The sequence below is a fragment of the Mastigoproctus giganteus genome, chromosome 2, assembly GCF_048544385.1.
Source record: "Mastigoproctus giganteus isolate SK-2022 chromosome 2, ASM4854438v1, whole genome shotgun sequence".
Lineage (NCBI taxonomy): Eukaryota > Metazoa > Arthropoda > Arachnida > Uropygi > Thelyphonidae > Mastigoproctus > Mastigoproctus giganteus.
The window spans coordinates 145,220,488-145,237,930 of NC_143576.1; the positions used below are offsets into that span (position 1 = coordinate 145,220,488).

The 17,443-nt window shown below is 36.1% G+C and overlaps 1 protein-coding gene across 1 annotated transcript; it reads right to left on the reverse strand.

Annotated features, from left to right (window-relative positions):
- Positions 1 to 1,218: 1,218 nt before the first annotated feature.
- Positions 1,219 to 16,064, reverse strand: LOC150089639 (homeodomain-only protein-like). The gene is made up of 2 exons (XM_090389571.1): positions 15,691 to 16,064; positions 1,219 to 2,115 (listed from the first exon to the last, which is right to left on the reverse strand). Exons 1-2 carry the CDS (start codon positions 15,859 to 15,861, stop codon positions 2,038 to 2,040), a joined length of 249 nt encoding a protein of 82 aa, XP_090245697.1. The 5' UTR covers positions 15,862 to 16,064; the 3' UTR covers positions 1,219 to 2,037.
- Between the last annotated feature and the right edge of the window lie 1,379 nt (positions 16,065 to 17,443).

Sequence of the window (17,443 nt, forward strand, 5' to 3'; positions counted from 1 at the left end):
AATGGCCCATGCTGGGAGTAATGCTATAAAGTTTCGAGACGAAAAAGATTAGTTGCCATTAATGGAATTGTTTGGTTTGTTTTATATATATGTATTTATTTTTAAGGCAATGTTCTTTTATATTGATTTTTCATATTCATTGTCCGCTTTCACTGATGTTACATAATTTCATCGAACACATCAAACTAAAACAACTTGCTAATTATTTTATTTCCATTAAAATACAAAATTTGATTCTTTAAACAACTAATAACTTGAATAGCAAATAACTTGAAAAATAGAAAATATTGGCAAAAATACAAACATTTGAAATTTGATAACAATACTTTGCTAATTCTATGGTATAAAAGTGTTGCTAAAGCATATTTTAAAAAAAAAATTCATTGTACCCGTATTTTAAGATATATGTGTACAATATACATATTTTATACTGTCAATAGTTATTTTATATACAATATTCATTAACAAGATATATATTTGATATTTTTTTATATAATCTCAGCAATTAGAAGAATTACAACTAAGCGTTATAAAAATATGTTTTATTGCAAGCACACCAAGGTGTTTGACCATTGAAAAATTCACGAATTATGCAATCCAGAAACACAGTAAAAGACTATTCTGTCCAGATCTGGAGACTCGCTCTAAATTGGGTTGAACCGTGATATTTTTACATTAAAATGGAGTGTGTTTGAAGTATTTGCTTGCAATCCTGAGTTATATTTTTCGTCAGAAGAAACATTTTCAGTATTGATTTGGTATTCGTTGAATAGTTCATTATAATTCCGTTTTCACGTTCAGCTACTAATAGTCTTTTATACACAAGCGAGACATTTCAGGAGTAGGAAATTCTTTTAAAATGCAAATCCATTTTTAGAATATCAAAGGGCATCTGTTTATTCAGTTTCTATTAGGAGAAATGAGGCAAAAATTATACGGGAATAAAAAATGGTAAAAGTCTGAATACATTAAAATAAATTCATTTTAAGTATCCTTTTATTAAATTCATTTGGTGTTTCGGAAATAATTGTGTTTATAATTTTATTTTCCACCAGCTACTACTGTGTGTGGGTTGGAGAATAATAAGGAACCTCTGAATACGGGTAAACATGAAATGAAATAGAGATTAAAACCCTTAATGTGTATTAGTTTTGAATTAATTTTAAACCTGAATATTGAATCCTAATAAAAGGAAAAGTATTTTTTATTTTATTATTAGTATATAAACTCGTGCCTCTTTGGAGTATTTTAAGGTAAAATTAAAATAGTAAAACATTTTAAAGCTTTTAAGAACTTTTAAAAAGTATTTTACTTTTTGTTTACAATTATTTTTAAATATACATATATTCAAAACGCTGAATAAACTATATATTGTATCTATTTGATAAATCAGACTTTATTCTGTTTATTTTTGAAATTGGAGTTTAACTGAAGTTTTCGAAGTATGGCGTGTTCAATTCCCAGTATCAGCTCTCTAATATTTTTCGATTAATGTTGACTGATTTGAGCTGTTGGGCGCACTAACCCTTAGCCACAATGTTATTCGTTCTCAGTTACCCTCAGACTGAATATTTATATACCCGAGGAAGCAGATTTGCATGACAGCCCAATCAGTTTTCAGACACAAAATTATAATGAAGTGGATCTCAACCCACATATTTAGCGAGACTGATGATAGTTCTTTACATAAAAATAGTGCATATACTGTAGATCATTTCAGTTAGTAAAGTAGGCACCTTTATACTTTTACTATTAATGATTACGATTTAACTTTGCTGTCATATACATGCAATGGTTTTATTTATAGCTTTTCGGATATGATAAATTATTACATTTGCTTACGTGACTTCTGTCAAAAAAGGTTATAATTGATTATTTTATGGCTCGGATTTAAATGAGGCTGTTTCAACGAGGATAAAAAAATACAGGTTAGTAACAATATGAAATCAAACGACACACATCTGTCTTCAAATGTATAATTAAGTTTGGTAACATTGCCAGTTTCTCCATAAGATGTCGTCTTTGAGTGCTCTCCAACTACTCGTAGACGTGGTAACTGTTAGCAGGCAGACCTTGTGACTGTCTCCAACAGGCAAGGCGATGCTGAAACCAAACCTGGAAATACAAACAGATGAGATGAATTATGCTTCTGGAAAATTTAATTTAGAAAAATAAAATTCTTATTTTTTCATGAAGTATTTAATATTTTAAGACTTTGATGCTCACTGATATTAGATGATAAATATCATACAATTTAAGTTTGAGTCTAAAATTTCAATTGCACGTTTAAAATTTAATTCCAAAGTTGATTATAAAATTTGGGAACAGAAAAGGCATTTTTATTGACCAATATTGGCTCTATTAACAAATAAATGTCTTCTGTGACTCTTTTATCGACAAATATCAGGCTTGTACAAATAAGGTAAATTCAAATCCTTACTCAATACAGCTAATTTAGAGTACAATTTGGAATGAAAAGAGCGAATGTTATAATATTGTATACGAGTAATGTCTAATGGAGAGAAAAAATAATGTACTAAAAATGTTTACACGGAATCCAAGTTTTTACGATCGAGCACTTTCATTCCTGATCGGGAGAGGGGGAGAGCTACCACTGAAAAACAGTCAGATATGTAGTACATTAATAAATGCAGTGGTCAGGAAAATATAGAAATATTTTCTCATGACAACGCAAAACTTCCACGAAATGATCCGTCTTCATAGCTGAATCAAATACCCTCGACTTTACCCTCTGTGTAATGAAAGTTAATATATCTTACTCACAATCCACCTTTGCAATTCAGGATTTTATTATGTACTGGAACCTGTCCTACCCATCTCAATGAGATAGCCATATCAGTACAAGAAGTCAGTGAAAATGAAGGGTGAAAACTAAAGTCCCATCAGCTTGCTCAACTTTGTCGCCAAAAATTCTTTGATAATACACGAAATTTTACCACTTCGCTCTCCTCTTTTAGGTTTCTCATGAAATTTTATATTTCGCTGTTAGAATGATTTGACGAGGCTTAAATTTCATTAAAATAGGACCAAGAGAAATCTGGAAATTGATTTTTTTTTCCATGCATATTACTGATAATGATACAATAAATGAATATTTATTTACTGAATACTGAGAGTAGTTACGCTGGTTGGAGGAATGAATGATTAATATAGAGGATATACAGAAACCAAACGTTTCCAGTTCGCCCATAAGTCTTTGCTTTTTTTGTTATAAATCATGAATTATTACTATTTGCTAACGCGCCTGAAATGCAATGCGCTGCGTACATTAACTAACTTGTGTTTCACCTTGCCTCGAACCTTATCAACAAATTACTGTTTTGTTTAGTATATATATCTAATTTAATCTATTTGTTCTTGAGATTTCTATGGATATCCGAATTGTAAATTTGGTAAGAACAACTTCTCGTCTACATACTTGTAAAATGGGCTTTTCTGTACTATTCGAAATAATCAAACAAGCAGACCATAGTAATGATCTGCTTAAGAGCATTTAAACGCATGCAGTACTTTCTGCTGTTTTATCGAGAGAACTTTAAACACGTAATACGGATAATTGTTACAAGTAAGTTGCACGCACATCTCTAACATCCTGCCATCAGCTTCGAATAATTACCAGCTTTCCTAAGTGTTGAAATTAAATGCTGCTTCTCAGATTTCACTATGGAGAGAGAGCTCTAATTCTTTCAATAAAATTCCTCATGATTTTCTTGGCATGCATGCTGGATTGCTAAGAAACCAACAGTAATGCGGAAACAACCATTACCCTAATTCTCAGACTAAAACAATTTCAAATGAGATGGTTGCTGGCAACGTAGTAGTGTCACTTTAAGATTATTTTCTTAAGTTGGTTTTTCGAGAACATTCTAACTTGCTACATTTATATTGAACAAAAATGTGATGTCATTTAAGTTTAAAAATATCATTATTCTTACTTTGTACGTTTACACTTTCTATCTTTCTGTAACTCCCAAAACTTCTAAGCTAAAAGGAAACTACTTCTTGAAAATTATTAAATCATCCTCTTTAGATGACTGAATACAGTATTATGAATCTACGGATTAGCTGCATATAAAAACGCACACAATACACCCGTATACTGGCTTAAGCAAAATTTGTTCCATCCCTTCAGATTATATTACTGAAGTTTGAAAATATCTGCAATTTTAATTATCTAATCATAAAAATGGGTTCTTATAATTAAAACTAGCCACTTTATAGTCAATCACAATTGGCTCATTTTAAAATAAAGGCCTTGGTAATGGCCTTAAATTTGAGATACGCTGGGGATACATTGATAGGTGGGTGTATAAAGGATGTGTTTCTAAATTACACTGAAAAAAATTATGAGTAATACCAAAACAAGTAAAAGAGCTCGATAAAGAAATGTCCGGCCCTCGTGGGTAGCACAGTTGGTAGGATCGCTCCCCACATCGGGTGGAAAAGACCTGAGTTCGAATCCTGTCGATGGTGGGAGGAATTATGAGCCTTCCTCACAGCGTGGCTGAGTTAGTCTGTCTCATTCGAGTGTAGCATGGCTTTTTCTCCCGAAAACTTGGATTTTTCGCCCAACAAACAGAAAATCGACCTCACAGAACACAATTTAGGGACAATATACACGGAGCAACATGGCCTTAGTTGTCGCTGCTCCTAAAATCCAACGACAAAAAATGTCCGGAAAATCTTGCTTTATGAGTCACAGCAGTTTTTTGTGTGTTTCGAATGAATTGAGAAAACGTCTTTCAAATATTTCTAACCGATAAAATTAATAGAAGGTTTTTACGCATAAAGGAGGACGAAAAGTCTGTCATAACTGCACCAAGAGCTGCATGTCACAATCTGCATCGTAACTTCTTCGGGGGGGCCGTTGCTGGAAGTACAGTGGATATAATTAGTCCTCCCACACCGGGCGGAAAACGCAGTTTGAATCGGCAGTTAGTCAGCGCGATGCAAGTCAGGTTAGCAACTGGAGCCAGCACTTTGGGGTTATCTAGTCTTCCCACTCGGTCTTCCTTACTTCAGAGCACATTTATTAAGCCTTTTTCGTTAATCACTTTTCAAACACATAAAATGGGCTTTACTCCAAAAGTACATATTTCCCGAAATGCCCTCTACAACCTTCCTTAGCTGGTCTACAGATTTTCTCCTAGCTTCTCAGAAGATTCATTGTCCCCTATGTGGGAGATAAGGTGGATATCGAGCTCTCAAAGGAAGTAATGCATATTGTACCGAAGTTGCACAAATACATAATGAACGCACATGAAAGAGTTGGCATTAAGGGATACGAAAAATTCTTTTAAAAATAAACGTTATGTTTTTATAGGATCAGAGGAATTTTAAATCTTTTATAAAGCTGAAAATATAAGGCTTCAGTTGATTTTCTGTTTGCTGGACGAAAAAATACGAGTTCCTCGCAGAAAAACCATGTGACCTTTGATTGAGACAGATTTCCTCAACCACGTTGTGAAAAAAAGCTAAAAAAAATTCCTTTTCTTATAATTTACAGCTTGAAACAAATTTTAAATGATAATGTGATGGGCTGGTAATTCTTTTGTAATGTTTATAGTAAAGTACAACAAAACAACAAGGATAATCCTTCTCATTTTTAAATTTGTAAATTATTAAATCGAATGACTTAGGAGCCTTTTATTATTAAATCGAATGATTTAGGAGCCTTTTATTATTAAATCGAATGATTTAGGAGCCTTTGTGCCGTGCGCAAGCTCCCCACGCAGTGGGTGGCCCTTGTCCTCTATCCCTTGTGAATTATTTGCAGTCATTGTGAATGGTGCATTTGGATGAAGCGATCTCTTAAGTTACAATTCTTGACCAGCCGTTAACCTTCTCTCTATACTTAGAGCTGTAATGCTTGCCAAAATTCGCTGTAGCGAAAAATGCTCTTCGTTTATTTATATCTGAATGTTCTCACAGTATCTCAGGGTGTACTGGGTTACGTCAAACAGTCGTTGCTTCACGCATCATCGAGCAATCCCGTACCCTAAACAAAACGCACAACGTGTTTGAAATTCATGCGTAGTGTATGGCTTCAGTCCAAATGGTCTATTTGCAGTTATGGTGATGCGATAAACTTTATTTACTACGCGCGGGTCAACTTTTAGACTTCGCTGAATCCGCGTGCGACCCCTGCGTGGCTGACCTCCTTTTTGCCAGTTAATTAATATCGGAATCTTGCATCATTCTTATTACACTTGGAGTAACAAAAACGCTGAACCAAACAGGAAGCTCACCGAGAAGTGTTTCTTGTTCGCTGCACGTTCTTTTCCTTGAGTTCATTACACCTCTACTTATCGCGTGAGCATAAATCGAGTGAAGGCTTCGACAGAAGTAGGTCACGCCTCCGTGCATTACGGCCTTAGTTTTCCTTAGTCCAACTCGACATGGTGTCGCTTCGGTGGAAAGGAAACCGTGATTGTAAGTGTATTTACCTTGGAGATGGGACACGGAGTCGTCCCATCTCTAAAGTACGTGAAGTGAACGCGCCACTGCTAAAACGATTCCTTTGCACACACTGATTAAGAATCAGTTGGATGTGAGTAAAGGCAAAGATAAACTAGAAAAATCTCGATCGTCTAGGATAGTTCGCTTTTGAAGCGCACAGGAAAAAATTTCTTGCAGCATGTAAAGGAAGTTAGAGTTTTTTTAAAATTAACGCTGACGCTTGTTGAAATTTCTAATAGATCTGGTGAGCATTAAAATCAGGATCATACACGCAGCAGGAAGGTTTTCAAAACCAGCGAAATAGGAGAAAAGTACATAAAATAAATTATTACTTATAGGATCTGATGGTTAAGCGAAGAGTTTTTTTTTTTTTTTTTTAACTGTTAAGTACTGCTGTTAAGAGCTGGTGTGGAAGCCGTTAAAGTGAAATCGATACTGGTATGAGATTGAATAAAAAAGAGTAAGATGTATTTTAATACCGCACACACGATTATCAATTACATTCTCTTAATAGTAAATGTTTAACATGTACTAGTTTCTGTCATACAAAATTTGAAAATATTGGCACTAACAATCAACTTGTCAGCAGAACTTTCAGATTGTACTGCTGTTGAAAGCAAGATCTATCCAGATCCTCCAAAGGGAAGATTGGATAGCAAAAATTGTCTAAAGGATTGATTAAAGCGAAATGTATGCAGAATGTTCTTATGATTGCGGCCATATGTCATCATAAAACATTTAAGTTCTCTGAACTGTTAAGTCTTTCAAGTGTAAGATGGATATTGGTCTGGCAGACCTGGTATAGTTCGACGTGATGAATTTTTCAGAAGACCTTGCTTCAATGCGAATGTAATTTTTGATAAACTTACCCTAGACGATTGAGTCTTAGAAAGCAAGGTCGAAATGGAGTGATTTTCTAATAAGAGGAATTACGTGTGTAGTAGGGCAATACACGGCCCTGTTTTTCCAGGCCAACACTGAAATGCATCCAACAGTTGAATTTGGAGACCATATGATATGTACCCCACACTTCAGGGCTTAGACATTTGTCTTTTCGCGTTTGGATGAAATTAGGAACAAAGTTATCTGCATGCTTTACCATAAATACTTTCTTATCTGAAGGAATCAAAAAAGAATTGTCAATAACTGTAAGAAACACGGGAAGGCGCAATTTTCTAATATTGTGTATTCACATATTTCTGGAATAAACAGTTTTGATGCTCTCTTGGTATTCAGACGTATTTACCAATTCACAGTCGTATAATAAAAGAAGGGAAGAAAGCTTAATGCCTTTCAAGATTATAATAAATAAATTATAATATATTAGTTTTTATTTTCACCATGATATTGAAGCTTAATGCTAGAAATAACTTGTACGGTGTATCCCAGAACAGGAATTAAGCTGTCAAGTGAGATATTTTCAGTCAATGAACGACTTTTAAATTATTTATGAAAATAATTGGTGCACACTAATTGAAAATCTCATTTAACACGTTTAGTTGAGAATATATAAAAGGCAGACTGTGAAATCTGATATTCGCAATTTGATCTCTTTATTGAAATAATCAAACAAATTCAGCCTTAAACAGACTTCTTGCATATCCTGTTTAACTTTTTAGTCTTTGAAAATGCTGCCATCTGGGTTTCAAAATATTTACTGTGTGAAAACAGGATATGGAGATAGGTTGGGATACTTATCAGTAAAAATAACTTCAAAATGATTTTTGTTTATAACTTTTTTTATTATTCGTAGAGTTTTCTATTGTAAGCTGTCATCACTCAGGTATTACTACGTTTTCAAATTCTAAATCCATTTTGATAAATGAAAGGGGATTACATAAATTCAGGAGAGTATTGACTCACTGATGCAATAAGTAAGAGGTACAGAAATTAATATTAGGTGTCAATTCTGATATTGTTTGAAGTCCACAGTTGTATAAATCTTGGAGATTACGTTGACAACGATGGAGCTCCACACGATGCCCTAATGGAGGGTGTGTCTGAGGAAGGTTTCGTTATGTATTACCATTTTTGTTTCTTTCATGATAAACTCTTAGTGGGATTGCTTATTTGGGTAATTTACGCAAAGTAATTACAATTTTTTTTTCCAGGACAGTAGGCAAGCTAGTGGGATGAGTTAACAGTCAAATAGGTATCAATACTGTAACAACTTATTCAAAAGTTACCATTACATAAGTAAAGTTAAACTTAGGTTTATCAGATAATCGAAAAAGTTGTTTATGCGATATTCAGCTTAGTGTTTAGTCAATACACTGTTTACTGAAGGTGTTTGGCTTAAATTCTGTGATGCATTTCTCTTGTCACTTTTTCGAATGCAGAACATCTCGCAGTCCACGCAAGCAAGATTTAGAATTTTGATCGCGTGCAGCCTTCTAGATTGAATCTTAGGTGTCCAAGCCCTTCACTGAGTTTTCGTCGGACGGGAGAGAATGACATAGTTACTAACGTTTAGAATATCGATTCTGGCTGTTGGAAGTTTAGCAAATGTAGGGTGGTATTCGATCTTTGACGATCAATTCCCTTGAGTTCCTTTAGTGATTGACGTGTAAAATTCCTCTAAAGCCAGTGGGAAGTTTCTCACAGGTTCTATTTAACCAACACAGTATCCAATTGAGCATTCTACGAGTATGTTGAAACAACTTTCAGGTGTGATGGAAAGGAGGAGAATCATATATGCGTGTAATCTCCAAAGCAACTAAAAGCTATGAGGCGCCAGTATTTTATTTCTGTGTGTGTTCTTCGGACGGTTTGCTGTTTGTTTGTCGAAGAACCGGAGGTTTTGGGAGGTAAAAAATATGCAACCCTCTCCTGAAGTGAAAACCCAGTAGTTTTTGCCTGCTTAAAAAACCGAAAAAGCTGTTTCAGTTCACAAATCATGTAAATCGGCTCGTGAACGTACACACACACACACACTTGTATAGATATTAATACAAGTGCAATCCTCAGCTAGTCTAATCAACATAGCAACTAATATCTTCCATATAGGATAAAACCGGTGGTTCGGCAGAAAACCAGAAAATGTGGCGTATTTTCGTATGGAAATATCCAAAGTTTTGTTGTTGATGGGCCTCAGTTTGAATTTTTCACTGTCCACCGTATTCATAGCATCGAATCAATTTTTTCCAAAGAGGAGAAGCTTAGCTAGGGTTTGAATTGAAGGTGTGTGGACATTAATACATAGATTAACCTTGTTCAACTTGCATAACTTTCGTAATTTTTTGTAACTGAGCCACATTTCATTTCCTAATATTATTAGGTACCTCCTCCGGTTGAGACGAATTTTCTTTAATGACAGAATAAAATAATTTTTTTTTTTTTCTGTTTATACTCCGGGACGACCACATGTCAGGTCAGAGGAGTCACAAGGCACAGAATACAAGAAACAGCACCGTATTTAATAGTCAACACGGTCGCTCAAAACGCGTGTACTTATGACCCTTCCGTCTGACCAGCTACGGCGGCAACTATTGTAAGTCTGCATTAAACTTAAAGCTCTGGCGTAAGTGCGTGGTCAGTGCGAGAGGTCAGTAGTATACTCGTTTCAGTTGACCACTGTTCGATCTGCTTGACCATAAAAAGGTTAATGATAATATTTTTGTCAAGTATCTACTTTAAATTGCTTGATTAACTCAAGTTAATAGCGTAGCTTAATTTTACGGTACTCGCCTTTTGTATAATCTGCAGTTGATGCTTAAGATAGGATGGATTAACTTGATGGATTGATGGATCAATCTAAATCGGTATCTTAAGAAATTCTATAAATCATTTAATTTCTCTGATTGTTGTCGTGCTGGAGTATGAACAGAACTTTTTTTTTTTATTTTTTTAAATAGTGATGTTTGTGGGATGTTAACCAGAAGGCAGATATGAGGAAGGGGAGAGGAACTCAAGACATAAGAGTGGTCAGCAGGATTTAATGATCGATTGCATACGGGAACGCCTGAGCGACGTTTGATTACAGCCAGATTTTTGAAGCAAGAATTAATGATTTTCAACAGACTGAACTAAGTTGCTGTTGTAGGGTTTTATGAACATCAGCGACTAAGGCCATATTGCTCGTTATATATTGCTGTAAATTGCGTGCCTTCTGAGGTCGAATTTCTGTTTGCTGGATGAAAAAACCAAGTTTCCGTGATTAAAAAAAAAAATCCATGATGCCCTCGCCTGAGACCGACTAACTCAGACACGTTGTGAAAAAGGCCCATAAAAATTCCTCCCGTCGTCGACGGGACTCGAACGCAGGTCTTTCTTTATCAGATGTGGGGAGAGCAGCGATTTTACCAATTGTGCTATCCAGGAGGGTGGCTCAGAAGGCATAATAGTTCAGTAAGCAAAAAAATAGTAACAGCAAAACATTTCTGCGCACTGTAGCAAATACATTTATCAAGCCGCTACTAAATTGGTGACCGATTATTGTAAACAGATATAGCCAGAGGACGGTTTCAGGTTACCAATAACGTTAATTTTCTCATCACGTGCTTAGAGAAGATATTAACGAATAATGAAAATAAAAGAAGACCAATAATATTCACCTGGGCCACAGGAAGTAAAATAATCTACAGTAATTAGATTCAATCAAGCGCTGGCAAACCATCTCAGAAAATTCCCACACTCATACTGATCATATTCATACAGATAAGAAAGATCTTTGCAAAGTCAGTGAAAACTGATCAGTAAGATGAGTAATCGTATACGAAGAGATCAGTAATTTGGTAAACAGTTCTATCATTTACAACTGGATCGTCCTTTTTACTGATCGACTAAAATGACCTCGGATTTTTCTCATACCATGGCCTAGTTTGTAAACTTTATTGATAGGTCTGGAGCTCATTTTTGTGCGGTATTTTAAGTTGATCGATCAGTCCCTTTACACACAATGGACACTACAAAGAGAATAACAACAAAAAATGAGAGACGCAAATTCCTATTAGTAAGAGAATGTTTCATTTTCTCTGGTGCTCATTCTGTTAGCTCTTCTGCTGTCGTATTGATTAAGCCGTGTGGATACGAATGCTCATTAGTGTTGTTCCGATTGTGTTCATTTTCATTCTACACTTAGTTTATTACTTATGTTTATAACTCATTTCCAAGAACGATGACGCAATTCGTTTTCTTAGCTGCGTGGGAATGGTTCGATACAAACTTTTTTTTTTTTTAAATACCTTCGCTATTTTTTATTCTTTTACGACTTCAGTACTCATCTGGTTATTTTTTTCCCTAACTCTGCATCTAAAAAGGTCAGATATTAAGCTTGTTCATTACACGTGATTAATTTGAAGGCCAAAAGCCTTAAACTACGAAACCTATAAGAAGTCATTGTACAAATGGGCAGAAACGTTTCACGTGAACGGGTAGCTAATATCAGGGAAGAGAGCCTAAAAAACTTCAATGGTTGTGTTAGGGTTGTTAAATATACAAGAACAGTAAATCTTAATTGTTTATACAGTAACGTTAGAAGTGTCGTCAATAAAATGAGCGAATTCGAACTGCTGGTTAAAACAAGTAACGCGGACATAATAGGGCTTACAGAGACGTGGTGCCACCCGGAAATTGGGGATGATGAGTTTCAGTACGGCTTGTATAATGTATTTAGGAAAGATAGGTTAGATAGAAGGGGTGGTGGGGTAGTGCTTCTTATCAGAAGCAGCCTGAGTGCGACGATAGCTTTCCCGGATTCAGACATTTCACATGCTAGTATAGAGTCTGTATGGTGTGAGATAGTTCGAAACAAAGGTATAATGCGAGTAGGAGTAATCTACAGACCAGGTGATTGTGAAGACTATGACAAAAGCCTCTACATGCAAATGGAATGGGCAAGTAAGCGTTAATGCCTTATTATGGGTGATTTCAATTTGCCTCTAATTGATTGGAGTAAATGGGAAGGAAACTCGACATGGGGAACAAAATTTTTAAATCAACTAGATGACTGTTATTTGTATCAACATGTCAGGGAAAGTACTAGAGAAAAGAATATCCTAGACCTCATCATCACACATGAATCAGATGACATAACAGGGTTGACAGTAGAGGAACCAGGAGCAGGAAGTGATCACGGAGTTCTACGGTGGATGATGACGAGAGACGTAGCAGAAGTAAAAGGCAAAGGAATGGGTTTTAATTTCAGAAAAGGAAATTACGATGACTTAAGGTACTACATGGCCTCTATTAACTGGGTAGATATCGCGCAGAGAATGAATACAATTGAACTGTGGTACGCTTTTAAAACATTAATCACAGATGCTTTGAATGCGTATATACCATTAAAAAAAATACTCCACGAGAAGGGTTCCAAGTTGGATGAATAGTGAAGTTGCCACATTACTTGAGCAGAAAAAGGTGGCATGGAAAGGTTACAGAGCAATAAAAAGTACTGAAGCCTATAACAGCTACAGGGTGATCTGTAATAGAGCCGCAGAAAAGGTTCGACAGGCAAAGACAGTTTATGAGAAATCACTAGCAAACAGAGCAAAGAGGGGGGATAAAGAATTCTTCACATATATAAATGCCAAGAAGAGCAGGACAAACCAGATCGGACCTTTTACGTAAGGGAAAGGGGATAGTAATAAATACACCAGCTGCCGTTGCAGATGAACTCAACAGTTATTTTGCATCGATATTTACAAATGAAAAGCCTTTTGTGGCAATGGGAAATTGTGGGAGCGAAGTTAAAAAAATATGTAATTAATGATATTGAAATTTCGCAAGATTATTTAATGAAAAAACTTTCGAGCCTACAGACCAGTAAGGCTCCTGGAGTTGATGGAATATACCCTATAATCTTAAGAGAGGCGGCAAACGAGTGCATTGAACCATTGAGGCTAATTATGCGAGCATCACTAGACTCTGGGGAGATTCCCTTGGATTGGAAAAGTGCAAATGTATCTCCCATACATAAGGGTGGCTCTAAAAGTGAAGTTGGAAATTATCGACCTGTCAGTCTGACTTCAGTAGTAGGGAAAATCATGGAGGCAATGATCAAGGGTGGAATTCAGGATCATTTGGATCGAATTGAAATTCTTAAGGATACTCAGCATGGTTTTGTAAAGGGAAAATCATGTTTAACAAATCTGGTTCGCTATTTCGAAAGGGTCACTCACGAGCTGGATTTAGGGAATAATTTCGACATTGTTTATTTAGATTTCAGCAAAGCTTTTGACTCAGTCCCACATGAGCGGTTGCTTTATAAGCTGGAACAGGTTGGAATCACTGGGAAAATCCTTAGATGGATAGAAGGATGGCTTCAGGGCAGGAGGCAGAGGGTTGTGATAAATGGCTATTCCTCAGATTGGGTTGATGTAAGAAGTGGGGTTCCCCAAGGATCAGTATTAGGACCACTGTTGTTTTTAATTTTCATAAACGACATCGATGAAGGGATAGAGGGCGTGATGTCTAAATTTGCAGATGATGTTAAAATTGGTAGAGTAGTTAAAGATCACTGTCAAGCTTGAGCGTCTTCAGAGAGACCTAGATAGACTTCAGGAATGGTCAGAAAAATGGCAGCTATGCTTTAATCCAACAAAGTGTAAGGTATTACACCTGGGAAACAGTAATCCCAAAATAACTTATTCACTTGGTGGAGTTCAACTAAACCCAGTACTGGAGGAAAGGGACTTGGGTGTTACGATACGGTCAGACTTGAAATTCTCTGAGCATTGTAAACAGGTTGCAAGGAAGGCCCATGGTGTCCTATCGATGATCTATCGAACTTTTGCAAGTAGAGATAGGGACGTGATAATCCCATTATATAAGGCTTATGTTAGACCACACTTTGAATACTGTGTTCAAGTATGGAGACCGCACCTAAAGAAAGACATCGAGCTTCTTGAAAGGGTGCAAAGAAGGGTAACTCGCCTGGTGAGATCGGCAAATGGGCGTCCTTATGAAGAAAGACTTCGAATATGTGGGTTGCAGAGTGGAAACTAGACACCTTTGAGGAGATTTGATTGAGGTGTTTAAGGCTCTGAGAGGCATCAGTAAAATGAATGAGGACGAAATTTTCAAGATTATAAATGATGCTAGAACTAGGGGACATAAATTCAAGTTACGGGGGGAAGTGTTTAGATTGGACTGCAGGAAGTTTTATTTTAGCCAGCGAGTTATAAATTACTGGAATAAGTTGCCTTCATGGGTGGTAGAGGCCGACAGTTTGGGGAAATTCAAAGGTCATCTGGATAGTACTTTCGGGTAAGGGAAGCGCATAGGATGAAAGGTTTAATTTCCTTTTTTTTTTATTAATTATTATTTAGTTTAATTATTTTATTTTATTTTATTTTATTTATTTATTTATTTTTTTTTTTGGCTGTTGCAGCATAAGCCAGAGGCTTTCTTGCACCATGCGGCCGTTACTAATACTAATATCCGGCATAACTCCTTTCTGTACTTGGCTTCGAGAAAACTTGATTTACTGCTTAATGCATCAATCTTTTATTGTGGAGGCACTTCTTCACGAGATGTCTTCGTATTGCACTACTCCGAATAGAAAGCATTTATATCTTTCTATTTAGATAAAATGTATTTTTTTTTTACTAAATTACTTGTACTAACTACAAATAATAAAAAAAAAAAAAAAAAAAAAAAGCACATATATAGCTTTTCATAGCTTGAGGCTTTTGTCCCTACACTTAACCATCCCTACTTCACTTATTGCACCATCTTGTATCTCACATTTCGAATATCTCGTCACTGGGTTCATCAAGTCCTCAGTGCATAACTACCCACCGAGGAGATCCCAATCAATGTCAAACTCTGTCAATGTCAATCAATGTCATAGTCTGAGTAGTGGTATACGTTTTAAATAAATAGCGGTATACTTTTCCATCGGAGAAGTGGCTTTTCATTTAGAGTAGTTCAATACCAAAACAACTCGTGGCGAGGTACTTCCACAATATGTGATCGATGTACTAAGTAACGAACTAAATTTTCTCAAAGCTATGTACAGAAATAAGTAATGTCGGACATGTACAATGGCTTTTTCATTAGATATAGAAAATTCAGGCGTGAACTTAAATTTTAATGGGAAACCCAGACTTTGGGTTTTTCGATGCTGCCCAACTGAAACTATAAGTTTATTGAAATTGCGCTTTACTCATCTAGAAATTGCACCTATAAAATACCACTGGTACGAACAGAACAATAATTAAGGTCTGTGTTCTTTGGGGAAAAACATTGCACAAGATGCGTTCCACTTACCTTCACTTCCGGTACTGACATGCCAACTTGAGCTGCCATCAGAACGAGATCACTGTCTCGAAGATTTTTGCTTCTCTTGAAGACAGTTTCGAGGTAATCTCTCTGGTAATCCTTTACATGTGGTAGTCTGTATGTCGGCGCAAGCTGTGCGTTGATTAACGATGTCGACATCGCGTTTCTGCTAAACTTGACAAATGCAAAACCAAAGTCACCTAAGAAATAAAACGTCTCGATGTAAATCGCGGGCAAAAATGTTTGCAGGAGTCCGGGCAACCTGCAATAAATGTGGGCTCGAGTAATTTATATTCTTCAATGCCAAACAGCCTTCCATAAAAATTCGCCAACCAGCATTATTATAGATACGGACGTTTGTTTCTTATTAGCTAAACTGACACGCGTGTTTGTCATTTTCACGCCCAACAACTTGCGGTGACGAAATAAAGAATCCAATTTTTGATTCGTTGCCAAGAAGATAAACAGGCAATTTGCTTGTTGGTATGCTTTAGCGCGCGTGTGCCACGCTTATTATGGAATGCTGTAGTGGGAACGATGGTTGCTACCTATATTAGGTAGATTCGATTGCTCAATATTGGAAAATTAACGGGAAATGCTATTTGCACTCTTCTCTTGGTTTCATTTGATAAGGAGTGCGTAGTAATAGAGCAATGCAGAAAATGTAGAGATATAATTGCTATCTATTTAAAAAGGGAAAGATTGTAGCATACATCATTCTGTGCACGTAATACTGTTGCCCGTTATGGGGTGCTCATGCGCCATAAAAACCAAACCAAAAGCCCGTTATGACAATTAAACCCAGTTCACATCCCTTCGCAGCTAACCAATAACTATTATCTCTGTCCTATCACACTAAGGAAGAGAGGTCTGGGTTTGAGTCCTGCCTAAACGGGTGGAATTTTTATGGGCTCTTTTCGTGCGAGGATCAGTATGGTTATTTCTCCCAGAAGCTTGGGAGAAATAACCATAATCTCCCAGAAGCTTGGGAGAAATAACCGGTTTTGTCTTTTTCATAGCAAAAGACAAAACCGATCATAGAGTATGCACAGTTCATACACAAAATACAATTACTCTTCAGTCAGCGTAATTGTAATTTGGAAATTTGTTCGTGACAACACTCAATATTTTCTAGTTTAGCAACTAAATAGCTACGTATCAAACCACATCCAGAATGAAGTTTAAAACTAATCTCACATAAACGGATCGTACTTGACAGACCTAGAAAAAAAGACACACGAGATTTTTACTCTGACTACTGTAAACAATTTAGTATGTCTGAAAAACAGCGCTCGCTAAAGATCCCTACAACAGCTACATGAAACAAGCCCTCAAGAATACATGCCAATTCATTGAGATGTAACATAGCGACCAAGGAGAGAAGTAACTGTAATGACCAGTTTATCATAAAACCGTACAATATTCCTGGAAAGTGGGCAGTCGATGCATCTTCAGAAGAAGTGATTTGTGCTAGAGAATATGCCTTATAGGCTACCAGTAAAATTTCATACAACCCCAGCCTGAAAATGTAGGCAAATTTCTGGTGATAGTCATAAGTATTGATAAATCTGTAAATAATTATGCATGTTTTATGTCATCTGTAACCCTTTTACCTGAATATACATAAGCGCATAATTTGTAAATATGTATAAATATTATGATCCTACGTTTATTCAAGCGACATTACTTGAATGTGTACTGAAATCTCGCAGAGATGCATGCATATTAATTTGTACCATGG

Excerpts from the sequence above, each read along its gene's own strand:
- LOC150089639 (XM_090389571.1), bottom strand. The coding sequence starts at position 15,861 with ATGTCGACATCGTTAATCAACGCACAGCTTGCGCCGACATACAGACTA. Across the intron at positions 2,116-15,690 it reads TGTCAGTACCGGAAGTGAAG|GTTTGGTTTCAGCATCGCCT; the intron begins GTAAGTGGAACG and ends TTGTATTTCCAG.